This window comes from Lycorma delicatula, chromosome 2 (assembly GCF_047948215.1).
Source record: "Lycorma delicatula isolate Av1 chromosome 2, ASM4794821v1, whole genome shotgun sequence".
In the NCBI taxonomy this organism is placed as follows: domain Eukaryota; kingdom Metazoa; phylum Arthropoda; class Insecta; order Hemiptera; family Fulgoridae; genus Lycorma; species Lycorma delicatula.
Genome location: NC_134456.1, coordinates 238,637,109 through 238,654,896, shown reverse-complemented (window position 1 = coordinate 238,654,896; position 17,788 = coordinate 238,637,109). Strand labels below are relative to the sequence as shown.

The following is a 17,788-nucleotide window of genomic DNA, read 5'->3' as shown; positions in this document are numbered from 1 at the left end:
TTGTCAAATTTTGATCTGTATTCAGGATTTTCATCAAAATAGTTGCCAAAATCAGCATTATCACTAGAATCATTTAAAAATAAATTATCATTCAATATACAAATTGCATGGCAGTCTCTCGGGAGATGATTTTATTGCCAAACGTATGAAAAAATGTTCATAAAACCATAGGTCAGAAAACTGTTTACTTGTGAGATTTGCCTCGCAAAACATTTAGCTCTGCTTTCTACTCCCTTTGTGAAATTAAACTATACAAAAACTTCAGTGTATAATCGTTTTTGGTGCTTCCTTATGGTGTTTGATCTAAGAAATTGAATTGACCTCTCTTTCACTTAGTTTTTAATAAGAGTGTGGTAAAAAAGAAACATTTTTATTAGAAAATATACTTTTTTTTTAAATTTGGAATAAAATAACTTTACCAAGAAACAAAGAAAAATTTCTTGTTAACTTAGCAGAGAATTTACTTCTGAGAAAATTTTTGTAAATATGTCTTAAATTTAAACACAAATCTGAAAAGTTCAACTTTAATTAGAAACAGAACGCACAATCTGGATTGGAAAATGGATGTGATTTTAAACTGAACAATTTTCAGCAGTGTTTGGGCAAATAATGTAAATGATAAAAAAGAAGAAAACATATCAATAACAGAAAAAGAATAAAAAATATATTTCAAAAAATACCAGCCACATACCTTTTGGTTTTTTCTAAAAATGATTAAACATCAAAACTCTTCTTACTTGATAAATTTGCAAATATTTCTTCAAAGCAGTACCTCAGTGTGGCTGTCATTCTGTTCAATGCATAGTTCAGCTCGGCAAATCCATGCTAGTCAGGCACGTCTGATATCAAAATTATTATTCCCAATAGTAGCTCCTGCTTTTATCTCTAAGCACAGAGCTCAACTCTTTGAAGTAACTGAATATCAGCTACAATTGTAATGGACATAAACTATTTCATATCATTGGCAAATAAAAAAAAATGCAAATAACTTATTAAACTGTCATTTATAAGTAGTAGGAAAATTGTTGAACCAAAATGCATGCCGTGTCTTACTCCAGATCCAACATAAATAGGCTTAGAGATAAAATTATCGTTTTTAACACAGAGAATTCTGTTTGAGTGAAATTAATGTATCCAAGAGAATTTATTAAATCCACACGCAGCACGTTTTCTAATAAGTAATTTTATGTTAACTACATCAAACGCACAACGAAAATCTTTGTAAATTGCATCAAGATAATAACTGTCATTTAGCACATCAACAATATCTTCCAAATATGCACTTAAGTTCATTTGTCTAATTTACTTTCCAAAAAAACCATGTTGTTCAGAACTATAAGTTACTGTATTCAAGGTCTAATTTTTTCTAACAAACTAACTTATCCAAGAGTTTAGCGAAAAAATTGCATTTGCTGATAGGACAATCATTATTGATATCTGAATGTCACAACTAGGAAAAACATCAGTATTTAAATAACGATTGAAGAGCTTAGTTAAAAGTGAAGCGATCATTATTGTTAAATCTAATTTCAGTCTAGGAAAAATCAGTGTAGATACTTCCAAATTTTTTAGCAAAAACTTCTACAATATAAGCACCTTTATCAGCATACTTATTTTCAAAACTAATAAGAGATGGATAAGATCTACTGTTGTCATTTTTATTAGCAAATTTTAAAAAATCTTTGGGATCAGTATATAAAGATTCCTCAAGTTTAACAATATAACTTAATAATAAATCTTTACGACTAAGAGTATTACGTACAATTTGTTCTTAAATAATTCATAATAAGTAGATCTACATTGTTTTTGAAGCTTATTAATAATTCTGGTAATAAGTTCACTAGAAAATCACTTATTCTTTTATGTTTACTTATGTTTATTTATTAGTATTTTCACTAGAGAAAATTAATTTTTTTTATAAGTACTTTTGGTACATATGTATTAATATATGGTTGCAATTCCTCAGCAAAAATTTCTATATCATGATCAATATAAATCCCAGTCAGCATGGTATTTTTTCATACACTACAAAATCAATTTCCATGTTCCACACACAAGCTTCAGACTTATATGTTGATATATAAAAAATAAAATAATAAATAAATATTGTTTAGAATCAAACTCTCATTTAGTAAATGTTGAATCTTACAAAATTAATATTTTTATAATCTGATATGTATTTATCACTTATAAGTAGAATTCAAAATTTTAGGTTAGATTATCTCTAAAATATTATCATATGAAATATGAATGCTGTCTGTAAAATTGGAAAAACTAAATGAAGTGAATTACCGCAGCAGTTTATCAGTTTATTTGATTGTAAATGATTAGATTTTGTTGAAGAATCTGTAAGGTGAAGAGCTAAATTTGGATGAAACCTGGCACATTAAAGTCACTTAATAATAATAATAATAATAATAATAATAATTGAACTATGGCTGCACTGTTAATGTATCTGGTAAGTGAATTAGAGATAGTTTTCTCTTCATAATAAAAATGATGAATTATTAATCATAATTATAATAATTATTTTTTTTTTTAATTTTAATTATAATAATTATTCAGAACAAAATATCATAAATATACTTACTTTGTAGCATTAATTTTTTATTTTGTGTTACAGCAGAAAGATTTAATGAGACTGAAGGAGGAACCGCTTGATATTAATAGTGATATTCCAAAAGATCCTTTAGCAATTGAAGATACAAACTTAGTTAAATCAGAAAATGTAAAAGTTGAAAATGAAGAGGTAAGGATGTTAGATTTTTCATACAGGGAACACCAATTTTCCAGATTTAGCCCTCTAATTACTCCAGCCCATAGCTCAGTCCCATAAAGCAGTGTGGTGTACGTCACTCCCATAAGTAACCTTCTATGATGCAGGGTCGGTCTGCCACTGTTTGGGAGGAGGCGAGTAGTCAGTCTCGCAGTCCTCTCAGATTTTTTAGCCACTCTATGGCTTGTATTCCAAATCTTAGCCTAGTGTCTATCCATATGATATCCACATCACTTCTATCATCAATCCCTAGCTCCTGTCTGAGAGGAAACAGCTTGTTTATATTGCGAACCTTCTGCACATCCTATCCTGAATGACATGGGCTCTGGGCTTTATGGCTATCCTTTCCAGTATGTTGTAAGGCCTGTCCTAAGGATCAATTTCTACATCTGTAATTAGCTTCTTCCAGGATCTCTTTTTAGCTTTGCGAATGCATGTAACTAGATCCTTACATTCGCGATATCTGTCTGCCATCCCAATCTCTTGTCTGCAATCGCGATATCTCTTTAAGGGCATCCCAACCCCATAGGGGAAGACATCCACCTTGTAACATTACGAGTTGTCACACCACCTCCTCTGTTCCGAGCCTTGAGGGGCCTTACTGGAGGTTGTCTTTAGACCCTCTAACTGATTACATCTCACAGTCATCAGCCAGGTCTCGTTCAGGATGCCACTAATGTAAATGCCTCGGCAGACGTTTGCATCAGTAAAGTACAAGTCAGATTTTGCCGGAAGCACAGACCCCACGCTTAGTCCAAATTTGACAACACCGTTTGTGACTGTGAATGCCTCAGAAAATGAACGAGTTATAAGTTAAGTCATTGCTACACTCACACCAATCAAATTTATATTTTACGTAAGGTAGAAATTTAGACCTACATCCAAATAAGCCAACCAAATAAGTTAGGTGACTTAGCTAGATGAACTATACCCAATAAATTAGGTGACTTTGTTAGGTCACCTAACAAGGGAATGTAACCTCGTTTTTGTCCGCACAGTAGCCGGGGACAAACCCTGCATTTCCACCTGGTCCCATCATATGGAGTCTGTTCAGACAAACAAGATCCAGCGCCACAGCTGTCTGCATTAATAACCTTGCCTTGACTGTGAGTCCTAGTGGAGCCCCAATCTGTGGACCACACATTGAAATCAGCTGCAAGGAGTGCAGGGCAATTTACAGGAAGATCCCTTGCAATAGCGGCAAATTTCTCTCATACCTCTCAGTTGGGATATTCGGTGATATATAACAAAAGTAGAGGTAAATAACCCCGACTTGCCCTGATGAAGCTCTCCTGCAGGCGCACATCCTGGATGGGTGAAGTCCCACATGTCCAGATGGCGGCACCCTGTCTCCTGACAATACCACTTTGGTGGTGGGTGAGTGACATATGGCCCTGAGATGAGTATGATATTTGCTCCCATCTCTAAGGCATATCTGGCCAGTAGATCATGAGCCAATACAGCATGATTCAAGTTAACTTGAATTATCCTCATTTCCGTACTTTAATCTGGCCAGTCCTCATTAGCAGTCTCCCTTCCAGTTCCTCTAGGGCATGCAGTAGATCCTGTACATTGTCCTTTGATGCCACAGGACAGACATTTGGAAGTCTCCATAGAGTCTGCTGCCCTGTGGCCCTCACCACCACAGTTACAACATGCTCCAGTCCTTTTGTTTCAGCAGCTACTTCTTGCCGTATGGCCTGCCACAAAACATGAAGCACGTGAAGCACCTCAGGGGCTGCTCCATTATATCGACATGACAGAAGACCAAACTAATTCATATGCAGCCTTCTGCACGATTGACGCAGACAATGTTGCAGGGAACCAGCATGTGGCAACCTTATTGTCACTGTAACCAGTTCTGATGGTATAGCGCACATTTTCAGGCAGATGTGGACCAGCAGTTTCCATGAGTTTTTCATCCATGTCTTCCATTCTTATGTTACATTCAAGATCCTGGAGCAGTTATGGTTCTCTTGCACACTGATACTTCTTTAAGGGCGGTAGTAACCACCTGTTTAAATGCTCCAGCATTATTTTTATCTCTAATCTCATTTTGTCACCAGATTTCTGAATGAAAAGTATTTCAGCCTTGTCAGGGACTGTAACACCCATCCTGATGGTTCTCAGAAGGTCAGCATATGAAGTTTTTGTCTTCAATATGAGTGTCTATATTTAATGATTAGGCTGATCTTGCTGCTCGCTTCGCCAAGCAGAGGGGGATTTGCTGCCTGGTACAGCCACATAATAGTTCTGCTCACTCATCCTCCTGTCACATTCTAATATTTTATTTTACGCACGAAGGTAGCACACTTCATGCCTTAAATCTCTTGTCTGTACGGGTTCTATGTTTCTGCCGTTAATCCTTATTTTACTGAGGATGCCAACTAATGCCTGGGCCAGGTTGGAACTGTCGCCAGAATTTATGTAGGCTATATGGAATGTATCTTTACTGGAACCTGCTCTCCTATTTTCTCACCGACTAGTTTAGTCTCTATAGCAGCTGTCAAAACATTACTTGCCTGGATCCGTGAAGCATTCAATAACCACATCACCTGTGAGTGCCTCATTGTTAGAGCTTTTAATATTCTGCTCTTGGCAATCTCGCTATCTATTACTGTGACTGTATTCACTGTGGATACACTGCCGGAGAGGACTGTGTCCTCCGGCAGCCTGGTGTATGCATTACGATATGCCTTCACAGGTCATTTTTTCTTAATAAAATTGGTCGTGAGCTTGGTTGGAACTCCATCTCCAGGCCATCCAAGTTAAGACGATTTCAAAACAAAGAGCTGGTTGCGAAGGACACAATGAACAATAATATTGGGATTCTCTTCTAACTTTTTTTTTTTTTTGAGTGCACACTCAGCATTTCCTCTGTGGTTTTCTAACAGATTCATTCTTTTCCATTTTCCGTGGAATACGAATTTGGGTCTTGCCAATGCCTCTAAAACTGCTGGTTCTGATCTTATTTTCTGTTGGTTACTATAGATTAATTTTTCAATAATACGTCCTGAAATTTTAACAATGTCATTTTCTTGTTAGGCCTATATATTTTATACAGTAAATATGCGTTATTCATCTGGCATTGTCGAACCACTTAAATACACAAATACCTTTTGTGGTATAACCTTGCTCAATTTCTCCGCTTGAAATTCTTTTATTAATATGGACTGGATTTTTTTTATGGTTTGCTTTCAGGGTCCCCGTTACATAAGTTTTTCTTTCCAACAATTCATCGGTCAAGAGGTGCATTACTGTAAAAATTATCCACATAAACACCGTGTCCTACATCTAAATAATCCTGGAGCAAGTGTTTTACAACCTCTTCTACTTGGATCGTACCACCCATTTGATTATCTTCAATATCTGAATTCATTAGGAAATTAAACACTTCTTCCAATGACAAGATTCTTTCTTCTGCAGTAACGAAGAGGTTTCTTTTATTTATTCCTGAAGGGCATGGTAGCTAAATTTTTATAAGTATATGTAAAAGTATATGAATCAATTAAGGTAAAGCAATATTTTCAAAGAAATTGAAATCATGTACACGATTATGTGACATAAAATAAGAACTACTCTCATTATGTGACCGATTTTTTAAATTTAATTTTTTATAAATTTTTAAACAGTATGCGCTAAAAAATGTTTTGTATTAAAAGTATTTAGTATTAATACTAAAGTAATCATCTGTAATAGTTTCAGCCAAGTGTATAAACATAATACAAGATAAGTAGAGTTTCTTATAATGACTAATTAATAATCAAAACCATATTGATTATGAATATATGTTTAAAAGTATTCAATTTTTTGTACATATTTAGTGGCTTTTTACAAGATATAATTAATTTAATGTTGTAATTGATACAGATTTCTGCAATTTACTTTTCCACGCAACTGATTTATCACAGTATTTAAGTAGAGTTTCACAGTTTATGTTTGAGTGACTTTGTCACAAAGGTAATTGGCATCACTGTATGCCTCAATTTGTCTAACAGTTGTTTTACTATAACTAATGCCATCTTCAGGAATAGATTTACAAATGTCTGAAATCTCTTTTACCAAATTAAAATGATGGTTGAATTTGTGCTCCAGATGCATTATTCAAGGCAAAACTTAAGTCTGGTGTTTTGCCTGAAGCTAAATAATTTAAGCTTCCATTTCCCTGTAATTTTCATCATTGGAGATTAGAGGAGAATTACCAGGTTACCAATCAAGTTCAGTTGGAAAGATTAAGGTTTACAGTCACTAAACCCATATTTTGGTCGAATTAACTTTGCATATACTGATTGGACCATCTCCATAAATTTGTCCATTACAATGTTTATCCCAAGATAATTTTCCACTTCATTTATTTTTAATTCAAATCAAGGATTTAACTTTGTGATTCAAAGGAAGATACTCATGATCATTGAAGAAGGCCCTGTAATAAGAACTGTCGTCAACATGAAAAAACACTACAATTTCTTTACTGTAAACAGCAGAGATCTGTCTTGCCATCTTCTAGACCAGACTGCTATAAGAAGTGTTAGGTATTTATACAAACACTTAGAAACTTGTTTAAGGCCATACAAATGTTTTAGTAATTCATACTCATTTTGTTTTCCATCTCATTTCCTTGAGGTTATTGCATGAACACATTCTTGTTTAGTTTGCCATTAAGGAAAGTGTTCACATCATGAGTAAGCTAAAATTGTCCTGACTGTCTTTAAGTGGGTAACAGGGCTGAAATTGTCAAAATAATCAATCCCTGGATGTTTGATGATAGCCCTTAGCAACTAGTCTTGCTTTATAGTTTATGATGTCATCTGAATCAGTCCCGACAGCACATACCCACTGGTTATCCACCACTCCACAATCTGGAGGTTTCTTCTCTAGCCTGCCGTATTTGATTCTGATGAAGAGAACTTATTTTTTCATCTATCACTTTCTTCCATTTAGACGCTCTGTCACTCTGCATAGCCTCATGATAATTTGAAGGTGATAGATGAAGAAAAAAATATTCCTCCTCTTGATAGCTGGAATGTCTATTTGTCCCTGGTTAATTAAATAGTATATGTCCTCATTGTTACCTGTTGATTTTTCTAAAGGAATCAAACTCATAGCTTCTTAGACATATCAGTAAGGTCTTTACTCTGTATGGAAGAAAAATTATGAATTTTTGATTCTTGTAATGTTTCTGGTCTGAATTTAAGATCCCTGCAGACAACCTTTTACTTGTCTAGAAAATAAACTCTATAACCGCAGTCTACATAACCAAACTGTAATGATTTTAAATCAAATTTTCATCTTTTATTGTCCAGAATCCAAGCAAAAAATTCTGTGACAATTGATATTCACTTACCTTTTCAGAAACAACTCAAAAGAGGTTTTTACTTTCACCTTCATTGGTGCTGTTCTATGTAATGTATATGAAGCAGAAAGGACTGCTTCATAACGTCACCCCTAAGCGATTTGGGTAAGTGGAGTGCAGAATGCAACCAGGATTTTGCCATCTCGCAAATGATTCTGTTTTCTGTGTCAGCTACTTCAGATTGTTGTGGAGTATAAGATAGTCAGAATGTTAACACTAGCATTAATTTTTCCAAGCCTGTTTTAACTATAACAGAATGTTTGTTATTACATGGACATTCATTTGATTTATGGCTCTTTAATTTGCATTTATAAGAAATAAGTCCCACTCACCAGTTTTTAGATGATGGCCTAATTTTCCACAAGAAAAACATTTCTTGTCATAGAGATTGGCCGTAGTGTGACTCCCCTTTATAGAATTAGATCTAGAAGCACACTTCTTGGGTTGAGAAACGCCCTTGAGTTAAAGATTTTTCTTGTCCTTTTAACCTCAATTCATAGTTTAAAAGTCGTTACTGCAATTTAGACCTTGTCTTCTGTTCTGTTGGCAAGTCATGCCATGTGATATAGATGGGGTAAAATTCTTAAGGCAATATTTGTAAAAGATCTGCAGATGTCATCCTCATATATTGTTTTGCCTAAGAGTGTCATCTCATTTGAAGTTCATCATATTTGGCTAGTGGAATGTCAGATTTTGTTTTAGTTTCAACCTTACTTCGTGGGCAGTGATGCAACTAGCTTCCCTAAAAAAATGTCTGTCTAGAAAAAGAATAATTCTTTTATTGGTCTCTACATTTGCTATGTTACATTAACAAGTATCTTCTGATAATAAGCACTTCCTGTCTCAGGCCTTACAAAGGTTGCATTAACAACTTGAAAAAATTATCTTTGCTTAAACATGTCTGCACAATAATATGCCTTATAAGGTTTTTAATTTTGTTTTTTTCCAACTTCAACAAATATTCCACAGATTGCCAACTAGACCAAAATCGGTTGATAATTATATTTAAATTTAAGTGTTGGAAATACTTATCTTTCCAATTGTATATTAGAAAACCACTACTTACTATGTCCAGTAAAACTCACTAAAATAAACTGAGATTGGTTACAAAAAACTATTTGAACACTCAACAAAATAACAAAAAACACAGACAGAATAAAAACATCATAACTAACTAATACATGTCTACTAAATAATATCGCAAATTATCGATTCTATTAAAAAGCCTCGGAAAATAAATAGAATCTCACAAAAATTAGAATTAAAAGTAATATTTGAAAGTGATGTTTATAAAACGTATGAACATTGTACATAAATATTAATACCCCTTTATAATTAGTTCTTCCTCTTGCTTATTAACATTTAATATTCAATATAAAATTTGTTGTTAGGAATGATTATGAATTGAATAAATCTATTATTGCTAAAGTGAATGTGCTAGTATTTCCTGAAGGGTGTTAGGAGACTTATGGTCATCTGGCTTTAGTTAAAGTTTAATAATTTATTTATTGAATTAAAAATTTTATTTGTACATAATTTGAATTGTATGACAATGATGGTTAGCAAAGTATAACCTAATGTCAAACTAAGATATGAATAAAGAAAGATGTACAGACCAATATTATGAATCTGTTTCACAAACATGACAATAATATAATAAATAAGAGTTACATAAACTTGTGCTTATTGACATTTTTATATCTAAACAAGTTTGCATTGTTAATTTTTTTGAATTCTGCTTAATCTGATTAATATAGACGTTCTTTTTATCACAACTTATTTTAGTGATATTTAAATGTAATATTAATTAAAAGTATAACATGCTTATTTATACAAAAACTTGTTTGAGCCACATGCAGCTTACACAGCTTCTTGATGTGAGCCTTAGAGGGATCACATGATTAATTTTAATATTGTTTACAAAGTATTCTTTATAAATTTTCTTGTAAAGGAAAGTTATGTTTATAACTCTAAGGAAACTACCTATTTCTGTCTCCTAGTACTATTATTATTATTATATTACTTACATAAAACTAAGTTACAAAAACAATATTATATAGAAAACAATAACATTACATCATTCTCTTCATCATTTCTGTTATTTAATTATCAATTTTGTTATAATTCAATTCAGAACATTTTTACACAAAATCATGATCAACAAACTTTCTATTGAAGGTTTTATGAGATAACAAAACCAGTCAACAGTTGAAGTAATAGAGACAAAAGAAGGCATCACACAAAGTACATTTTGTCATCACCCTTTTGATAGTTTTTCTGAGGTTTCTCTGTCTTCTGTTAGCTTTATTTTGTGGCAGCCACTGCACCTCTGCCTTGCTGTTGACTTCTTACCTTCAGTGTTAATCAGCCTATTTACTGTTGCAGTCTCTTCTGTAGATCCATCTTGACTGACTTAAGTTTGCACATTATTGTCAAACGTCTGTAAAAAATATAAAAGCAATTCTTCCTAAATATTAGGATTTTCATTGGAAGTTGTTGTTTGATAACAAGGTCCTTCCCTCTTTTCTGTTTTGTTACCATTTTGTCTGTGTTTTGTTGAAAACATCAACACATCCTGTTAATTTTCAATTTCAATATATTTTTTTTACCTGTACATAGGGCTGTAACTACTTCACCTTTTTTCAGTTCGGTTTCTGTTAATTATTTAGTATTTCCTTTTTGATTAGCCATTTATGTACCAACAAGATTTGTATAACAATCATGTAACTGAGAAGCCAGTGATACACTATACCAATTTTCATGATAGTATTCATTCAGCTTCGAGTAATGGTCCAGCAAGCTCCAACACGTATTTTCCTGGAACCACTTTGCCTGAAATTGCTTCTTTTCCAGCATATGTCATGAGATTTCATGTGTAGCCACAGACAAGACATAATTTGAAGTTTCACCGCGTGCTGGTGTCTTTCTTCTGGGAGAGTATTGATGAAAGACAAACTGTTCCCTAAAAAGAATTATTTTTTATCGATTCACATCTCTTCCTGGAGGATTCATTGCATCTTGAAAATTTGAGAGAAGCTAGTCGATGAGTTGTTGAACTTTGTACAGTCTCATTATTTGGTGCATTTCCATTATTTGAAGCATGGAACATTTTCAGAAGAATCTCAAATATTGTACAACAAGTTAACTTACTAACCTGGTTAGAATACACTTGCTATATACTCTGCATTTTACCAAGACCCATCCACGAAATTATTCTACAGAATCTTTCCATTTCATTTATATCAGGTATATTCCGTTTCTTCAATCTAGAGCTTTTTTATAATTATCGATTGCTCTTTTTCTCCTTCGAAATTCAATCTTTTGTTTTCCATAATGATTTGTCATTATGTCATTAAATTTGTCATTACCTTAAGAAATTGAAAATGCATGATTGATGAAAAGTGCATAATACACTTCTGGGAGGTTGGCGTCTGTACCTTTGCTGTTATTTTTCATCATTAACTAATAGTGGAAAAACATTGGGATAAAATATCATGTGTATCTAAGCAGTTAGATTTAGTTACATTAGAGTCATTATCTCCTTCATTGTTATCATTGTATAGGTGCACTGTTGAAAACATTGGAGCATTGGAGGCTCTAACGGTGAACACTCCAAGATAATCTCAGTTTACCATTAATAAAAGAAATCTGATTATCAGGAAGACTGATTATCAGTCAACGTTATCGAATGCCTTTTCTAGGTCTATAAGCGCCAAGTATGTTGGTTTGTTTTTCTTTAATCTTCCTTCTACTATTAATCTGAGGCCTAAAATTGCTTCGCTTGTCCCTATACTTTTTTTAACTCATACATATTATTATTGTTATTTCCAATTATTCCCCTTTAGGAGAGCACGTGACCTTGAGCCAGTCATGGCTTTACTCCCTTCTTCTCTTTCTAAAACCTTTTTATCTCTTCACTATGTTTCTTTTTCCTCTCCAATATCAATCTTCTTTCTATTGTTTGCCATTTTTGTTCTTGTTCAATTTTCTTATTTCTAATTTCATCCCTAAATTGTCTTTTGTGCTTGATTTCTTCTCCTGAGATGTTGAGTTGTTCCAGGTTGTCTTGTGTTTTTCTCATCCTAATGGACTTTAATTTACTTGCCTTGACGATGTTGAAAACTTTCTTATTGAATCTATCTTCACTCATCCTGCTGAAGTGTCATATGTGTTTTTGGTAAATGAATTGCAAAAAAGTCAATTGAAAAACCCTGTAAAATAAAGATCAATAAATTGATTAAAGCAAAGATTTATTTTTTGAATTAATGTATTAGTTTTTCTAAATTGCCTAGTTTTGATTTGAGCAGTCCAATTAGTTGGACATCTAGAAAATTAGCACCCTACTGTATTATTATTTTTCATTATTACCTTATATGTAAATTTTGGATTACATGCAGTTCATTTTTCATTTATTAACCCATTTCTATATATGTGTGTATATATATATATATATATATATATATATATAGATAGATAATTCATTTATACACACATGCATGCATGCACACACACACACACACACACACACACACACACACATACAGTGGATCCTTGAATCTCTCTTTCAAGTTCTCTAACTACTCTCTAATTTGGTACGTTCAGCCTCATACCAGGAACAGACGTGGAGGACATGGTCCACCATGTCAGCAACCCTGCAATCCAGGCATAGACTTGAATTTACTAAATGAAACCTAGCCAAACTCATAAAAATAAAGACAACATGGAAATCCTAGCCAAATATTTCAACAAACTCCTAAGTTGTAAAGAACAAACATAATTCTTACACTTTAATACCAACACCCCAATGATAACACCAGCAGAAAACATCAACCCTCCCACAATAATAAAAGTAGTTTACCAAGCCCTGGGTGAAATGAAGCAGCTGGAGAAGATCAGACTTTTGTAGAGATCTGGAAACATGCAGGAAGATAAGCGAGTTTCCCTTCAACATCTGGATCAAAGAAGAACTAGTAGAACACTGGACGACAGTCCTCATCCATCTGATACACAGAAAAGGGGGCAAAACAGACACTAACAATTACAGGGGAATCATTCCTAGACGCAGCATACAAAATTCTTTCAATAATCATCTTCAACAGGATCGGTCCTCAACTCTAGAAAGAACTAGGAGAATACCAGGGAGGTTTCAGAGCCTGGATGAGCTGTCCAGACCAGATCATGAGTCTCAAGCTAATAATGAATTACAACAGGAGAAGAAACAGAGATATGGTCATAACACTTGTAGATTTCAAGAAAGCTTATTACTGCATCCACAGAGAATCCCTACTAAAAATTCTGAGACACATTGGACTACTTATAAACTTAAAACATGATAAAAATGACCCTTACAAACAAACTGTCCTGGTTTCACCGACAACTTGGCACTACTAGCAAACATCATTGAAGAAACAACTAAATTACAGGTATTAGAACTAATAATCATTGCATATAAAATTGGCCTCAAAATTTCATTCAAAAAAGACAAGATATTTTGCCCTAAATACAAACACGATTAAAAGGAGTAAACATAAATGGTAATAAAATCAAAATAGTAACCCATTTAAATACCTCGGAGAAATAGTAACAGACAACCTAAACTCCTCTGTACCTACTTTAAAATTACATTTAAATATTCATACCAAGGAAAAAGATTATATATGTAACTTTTGTCAAAGATCTTTTAATCACAGTTCTACTTTAAAATCGCATTAAATATGCATACAAAAGAGAAAAAGTATGTTTGTAACTTTTGTCAAAAGTCATTTAATCATAGAAACAGTTTATATACACATCTTAATATTCATACAAAACAGAAAAATTATGTTTGTACCTTTTGTCAGAAGACTTTTAATCAAAGTTCTCATTTAAAATCACATTTAAATATTCATACAAAAGAGAAAAATTATGTTTGTAACTTTTGTCAGAAGAGTTTTAATCAAAGTTCTTCTTTAAAAACACATATAAATATTCATACTAAGAAGAAAAGTTATATTTGTAACTTTTGTGGAAAGACATATTATTCTAAAAAGAGTTTAAAGACACATATTAATAATATTCACACAAAAGACAAAAATTATGTTTGTACCTTTTGTCAGAAGACTTTTAATCAAAGTTATGCTTTAAAATTACATTTAAATATTCATACCAAGGAAAAAAAATTTATTTGTAACTTTTGTCATAAATCTTTTAATCAGAGTTCTACTTTAAAATTACATTTAAATATTCATACTAAGAAGAAAAGTTATATTTGTACCTTTTGTCCGAAGACTTTTAATCGAAGTTATACTTTAAAATTACATTTAAATACTCATACTAAGGAAAAAAAAATTAATTTGTAACTTTTGTTAAAATCATTTAATTATAAAAAGAGTTCAAAGATACATATTAATATTCGTGCAAAAGAGAGAAAATTATGTTTCCAACTTTTGTCAAAAGACTTTTAATCAAAGTTCTTCTTTAAAAATAATTTAAATACTCATACTAAGAAGAAAAGTTATATTTGTAACTTTTATCAAAAGACATATTCTAAAAACAGTTTAAAGACATTTGAAAATAAACAAAAATTAACAAAAATTTTGAAATAGACGTCTGAAATCATATTAGTCCTATTACATTCCCAAATATATGCTCTGTTCACAATTGAAAAGGAGCTGCAAACCTAAATAATAGAGTGCAGAGACTTTGATGCCATGTCACTCGCCGTTCTCTGAATTGATACTTGAAAATTTACAGAGAAATTTTTGTAAGTATATACTGTCTAAATATGTATTTTAAAATGTTTTTTTTTTTTTACTCTACAAGTTACAATTTCCCTAATAAAATTAAGAATTAAAATAAAATTGTTACATTTCTTAAAGAAATTTTTTGTTGTATATTAAGAGATTTATATTAAAGAATTTTTTTTTTTGACTGATGAATAATTCATTTAATTCTCTTATGATAGATTATTTTTAATATTTATAATTGTTTTTCGCAGGAAATATATAATCCTGTTTTTTCACAATTACTTTTAACACTTCTATTTGAATTTTTGCTGGATTATCCTTTTTGTAACCTAAACTTATTGTATAGGGACAAGGGAAGCAATTTTAGGCCTCAGATTAATAGTAGAAGGAAGATTAAAGAAAAACAAACCGACATACTTGGCGTTTATAGACCTAGAAAAGGCATTTGATAACGTAGACTGGAATAAAATGTTCAGCACTTTAAAAAAAATAGGGTTCAAATACAGAGATAGAAGAACAATTGCTAACATGTACAGGAACCAAACAGCAACAGTAACAATTGAAGAACATACGAAAGAAGCCGTAATAAGAAAGGGAGTCCGACAAGGATGTTCCCTATCTCCGTTACTTTTTAATCTTTACATGAACTAGCAGTTAATGATGTTAAAGAACAATTTAGATTCGGAGTAACAGTACAAGGTGAAAAGATAAAGATACTACGATTTGCTGATGATATAGTAATTGTAGCAGAGAGTTAAAAGTATTTAGAAGAAACAATGAACGGCATAGATGAAGTCCTACGCAAGAACTATCGCGTGAAAATAAACAAAACAAAAGTAATGAAATGTAGAAGAAATAACAAAGATGGACCGCTGAATGTAAAAATAGGAGGAGAAAAGATTACGGAGGTAGAAGAATTTTGTTATTTGGGAAGTAGAATTACTAAAGATGGACGAAGCAGGAGCGATATAAAATGCTGAATAGCACAAGCTAAACGAGCCTTCAGTAAGAAATATAATTTGTTTACATCAAAAATTAATTTAAATGCCAGGAAAAGATTTTTGAAAGTGTATGTTTGGAGTGTCGCTTTATATGGAAGTGAAACATGGACGATCGGAGTATCTGAGAAGAAAAGATTAGAAGCTTTTAAAATGCGGTGCTATAGGAGAATGTTAAAATTCAGACGGGTGGATAAAGTGACAAATGAAGAGGTATTGCGGCAAATAGATGAAGAAAGAAGCATTTGGAAAAATATAGTTAAAAGAAGAGACAGACTTATAGGCCACATACTAAGGCATCCTGGAATAGTCGCTTTAATGTTGGAAGGACAGGTAGAAGGAAAAAATTGTGTAGGCAGGCCACGTTTGGAATATGTAAAACAAATTGTTACGGATGTAGGATGTAGAGGGTATACTGAAATGAAACGACTAGATAGGGAATCTTGGAGAGCTGCATCAAACCAGTCAAATGACTGAAGACAAAAAAAAAACCTATTGTTTCTACCACATTGAGTTTCAGTGTTTTCCTCCATTCTTTTATGACTATCTAGGAAACAATTAAAAGTGATCAGAGTCAACGTAATCCGAGAATACCAAGAATGATGTATACTAAAGAAATTACTATTTCAACAACTGTTCAAAATGTCCTCCTTCATTGTTAACAGTACTCTGCTCATTTTAAAATTCCTTTGGTGGCTCTTTCACCGAATCTGGATTATTTCGTAGAATTTCAAATGCATTGAAAATTCTTGCCATCAATTCTTTTTGTAGTTATCTTTTCAGCATATACTATCGATTTCGTATGTCCACACGTATAATAGGCCATTGGAGTCAGATCAGGTAATCTAGGACCAATTAATTGGTCCTTCTCGCCTGATCCAGATGCTCCTAAATGTTACGTTCAAATAATTTCTAACTACTTCACAAAAATGTATAACAAACCCATAGTGTTGAAAAATAATTTCTTGCCTTGTTATTAGTGGAATGTCTTCTTAAAACTAGGGCAAGTTATTTTCTAAAAGAAAATACTAGTTTCCTGTAAGGCTACCATCAAAAATAAATGGTGCAATCATATGCTTATCAATAATGCCACACCAAACATTAACAGAAAACCTGTGTTGAAAACTGTATCTACTAGCACGTGGATTTTCAAAATTCCATTGATGTTTATTTTGAGAGTTATTAACTCCATCTCTTATAAATGTTACCTCATCAGGGAATAAAATAGAACATACTTAATGACAGTTTTCTTGAAGCCAATGACAATACTTTAGATGCAATGCAAAGTCGCCAAGCAGTAAATTTTGAACCTCCTGATAGTGGTACAGGTAAGAGATTTTCTTTAAGTATTCGCCATACTGTGCTATGTGGCAAACCAATGCAATTTGAAATTTGTCTAGTATTAAGTCCCGGGCTACATTGAACTTGCTATATCACGTTCTCCTTGTAAGCGACACGACATTGTTCTTGTCTTTCAACAGAATAAGAATGTGTAGGTAAAGAACCAGTTCTGTGTAAACAATGGAAAGCTGAAATTAAGGTTTTGATTTGGAACCCTTATATTAGGAAATCTTTTTTGATATTGCATTTTTGCAGCCAAGGAGTTACCATTGCAATAACCATAAATAAAAATTGTTAGCATATTCCTCATTTGAAAACTGAAATGAAATTTTGAGATCGCGGAACACAAAACACTCACCTTCACACACACTGCACAATTGAATACAACTTTTAAAAATGTACAAAACTACTCACATTCTGTAGACAAATTATGATTGTTTATCAGCTGTTAAAACCAGCTTATGAAATTAAAAATAAAAAATTTATTGTACCATTAAAATTTTTTTTTGACAATTGTGGATAAAGTTATTAAAATGGTGTTTTATCTTACTTTTTTCTGTTGATCTTATTTTTGTTAAATAATTTTATTTTTAGA

The 17,788-nt window shown here is 32.5% G+C and overlaps 1 protein-coding gene across 3 annotated transcripts in view; it reads left to right on the top strand.

The window, feature by feature from the left end:
* Positions 1-17,788, top strand: part of LOC142319790 (uncharacterized) — a 96,591-nt gene that overhangs the window by 47,989 nt on the left and 30,814 nt on the right. For all 3 annotated transcript variants that reach the window (XM_075357477.1, XM_075357476.1, XM_075357475.1), the window contains one exon: positions 2,624-2,749. In XM_075357477.1, coding sequence (XP_075213592.1) covers positions 2,624-2,749 — 126 coding nt within the window. The remainder of the gene's footprint in view (positions 1-2,623; positions 2,750-17,788) is intronic.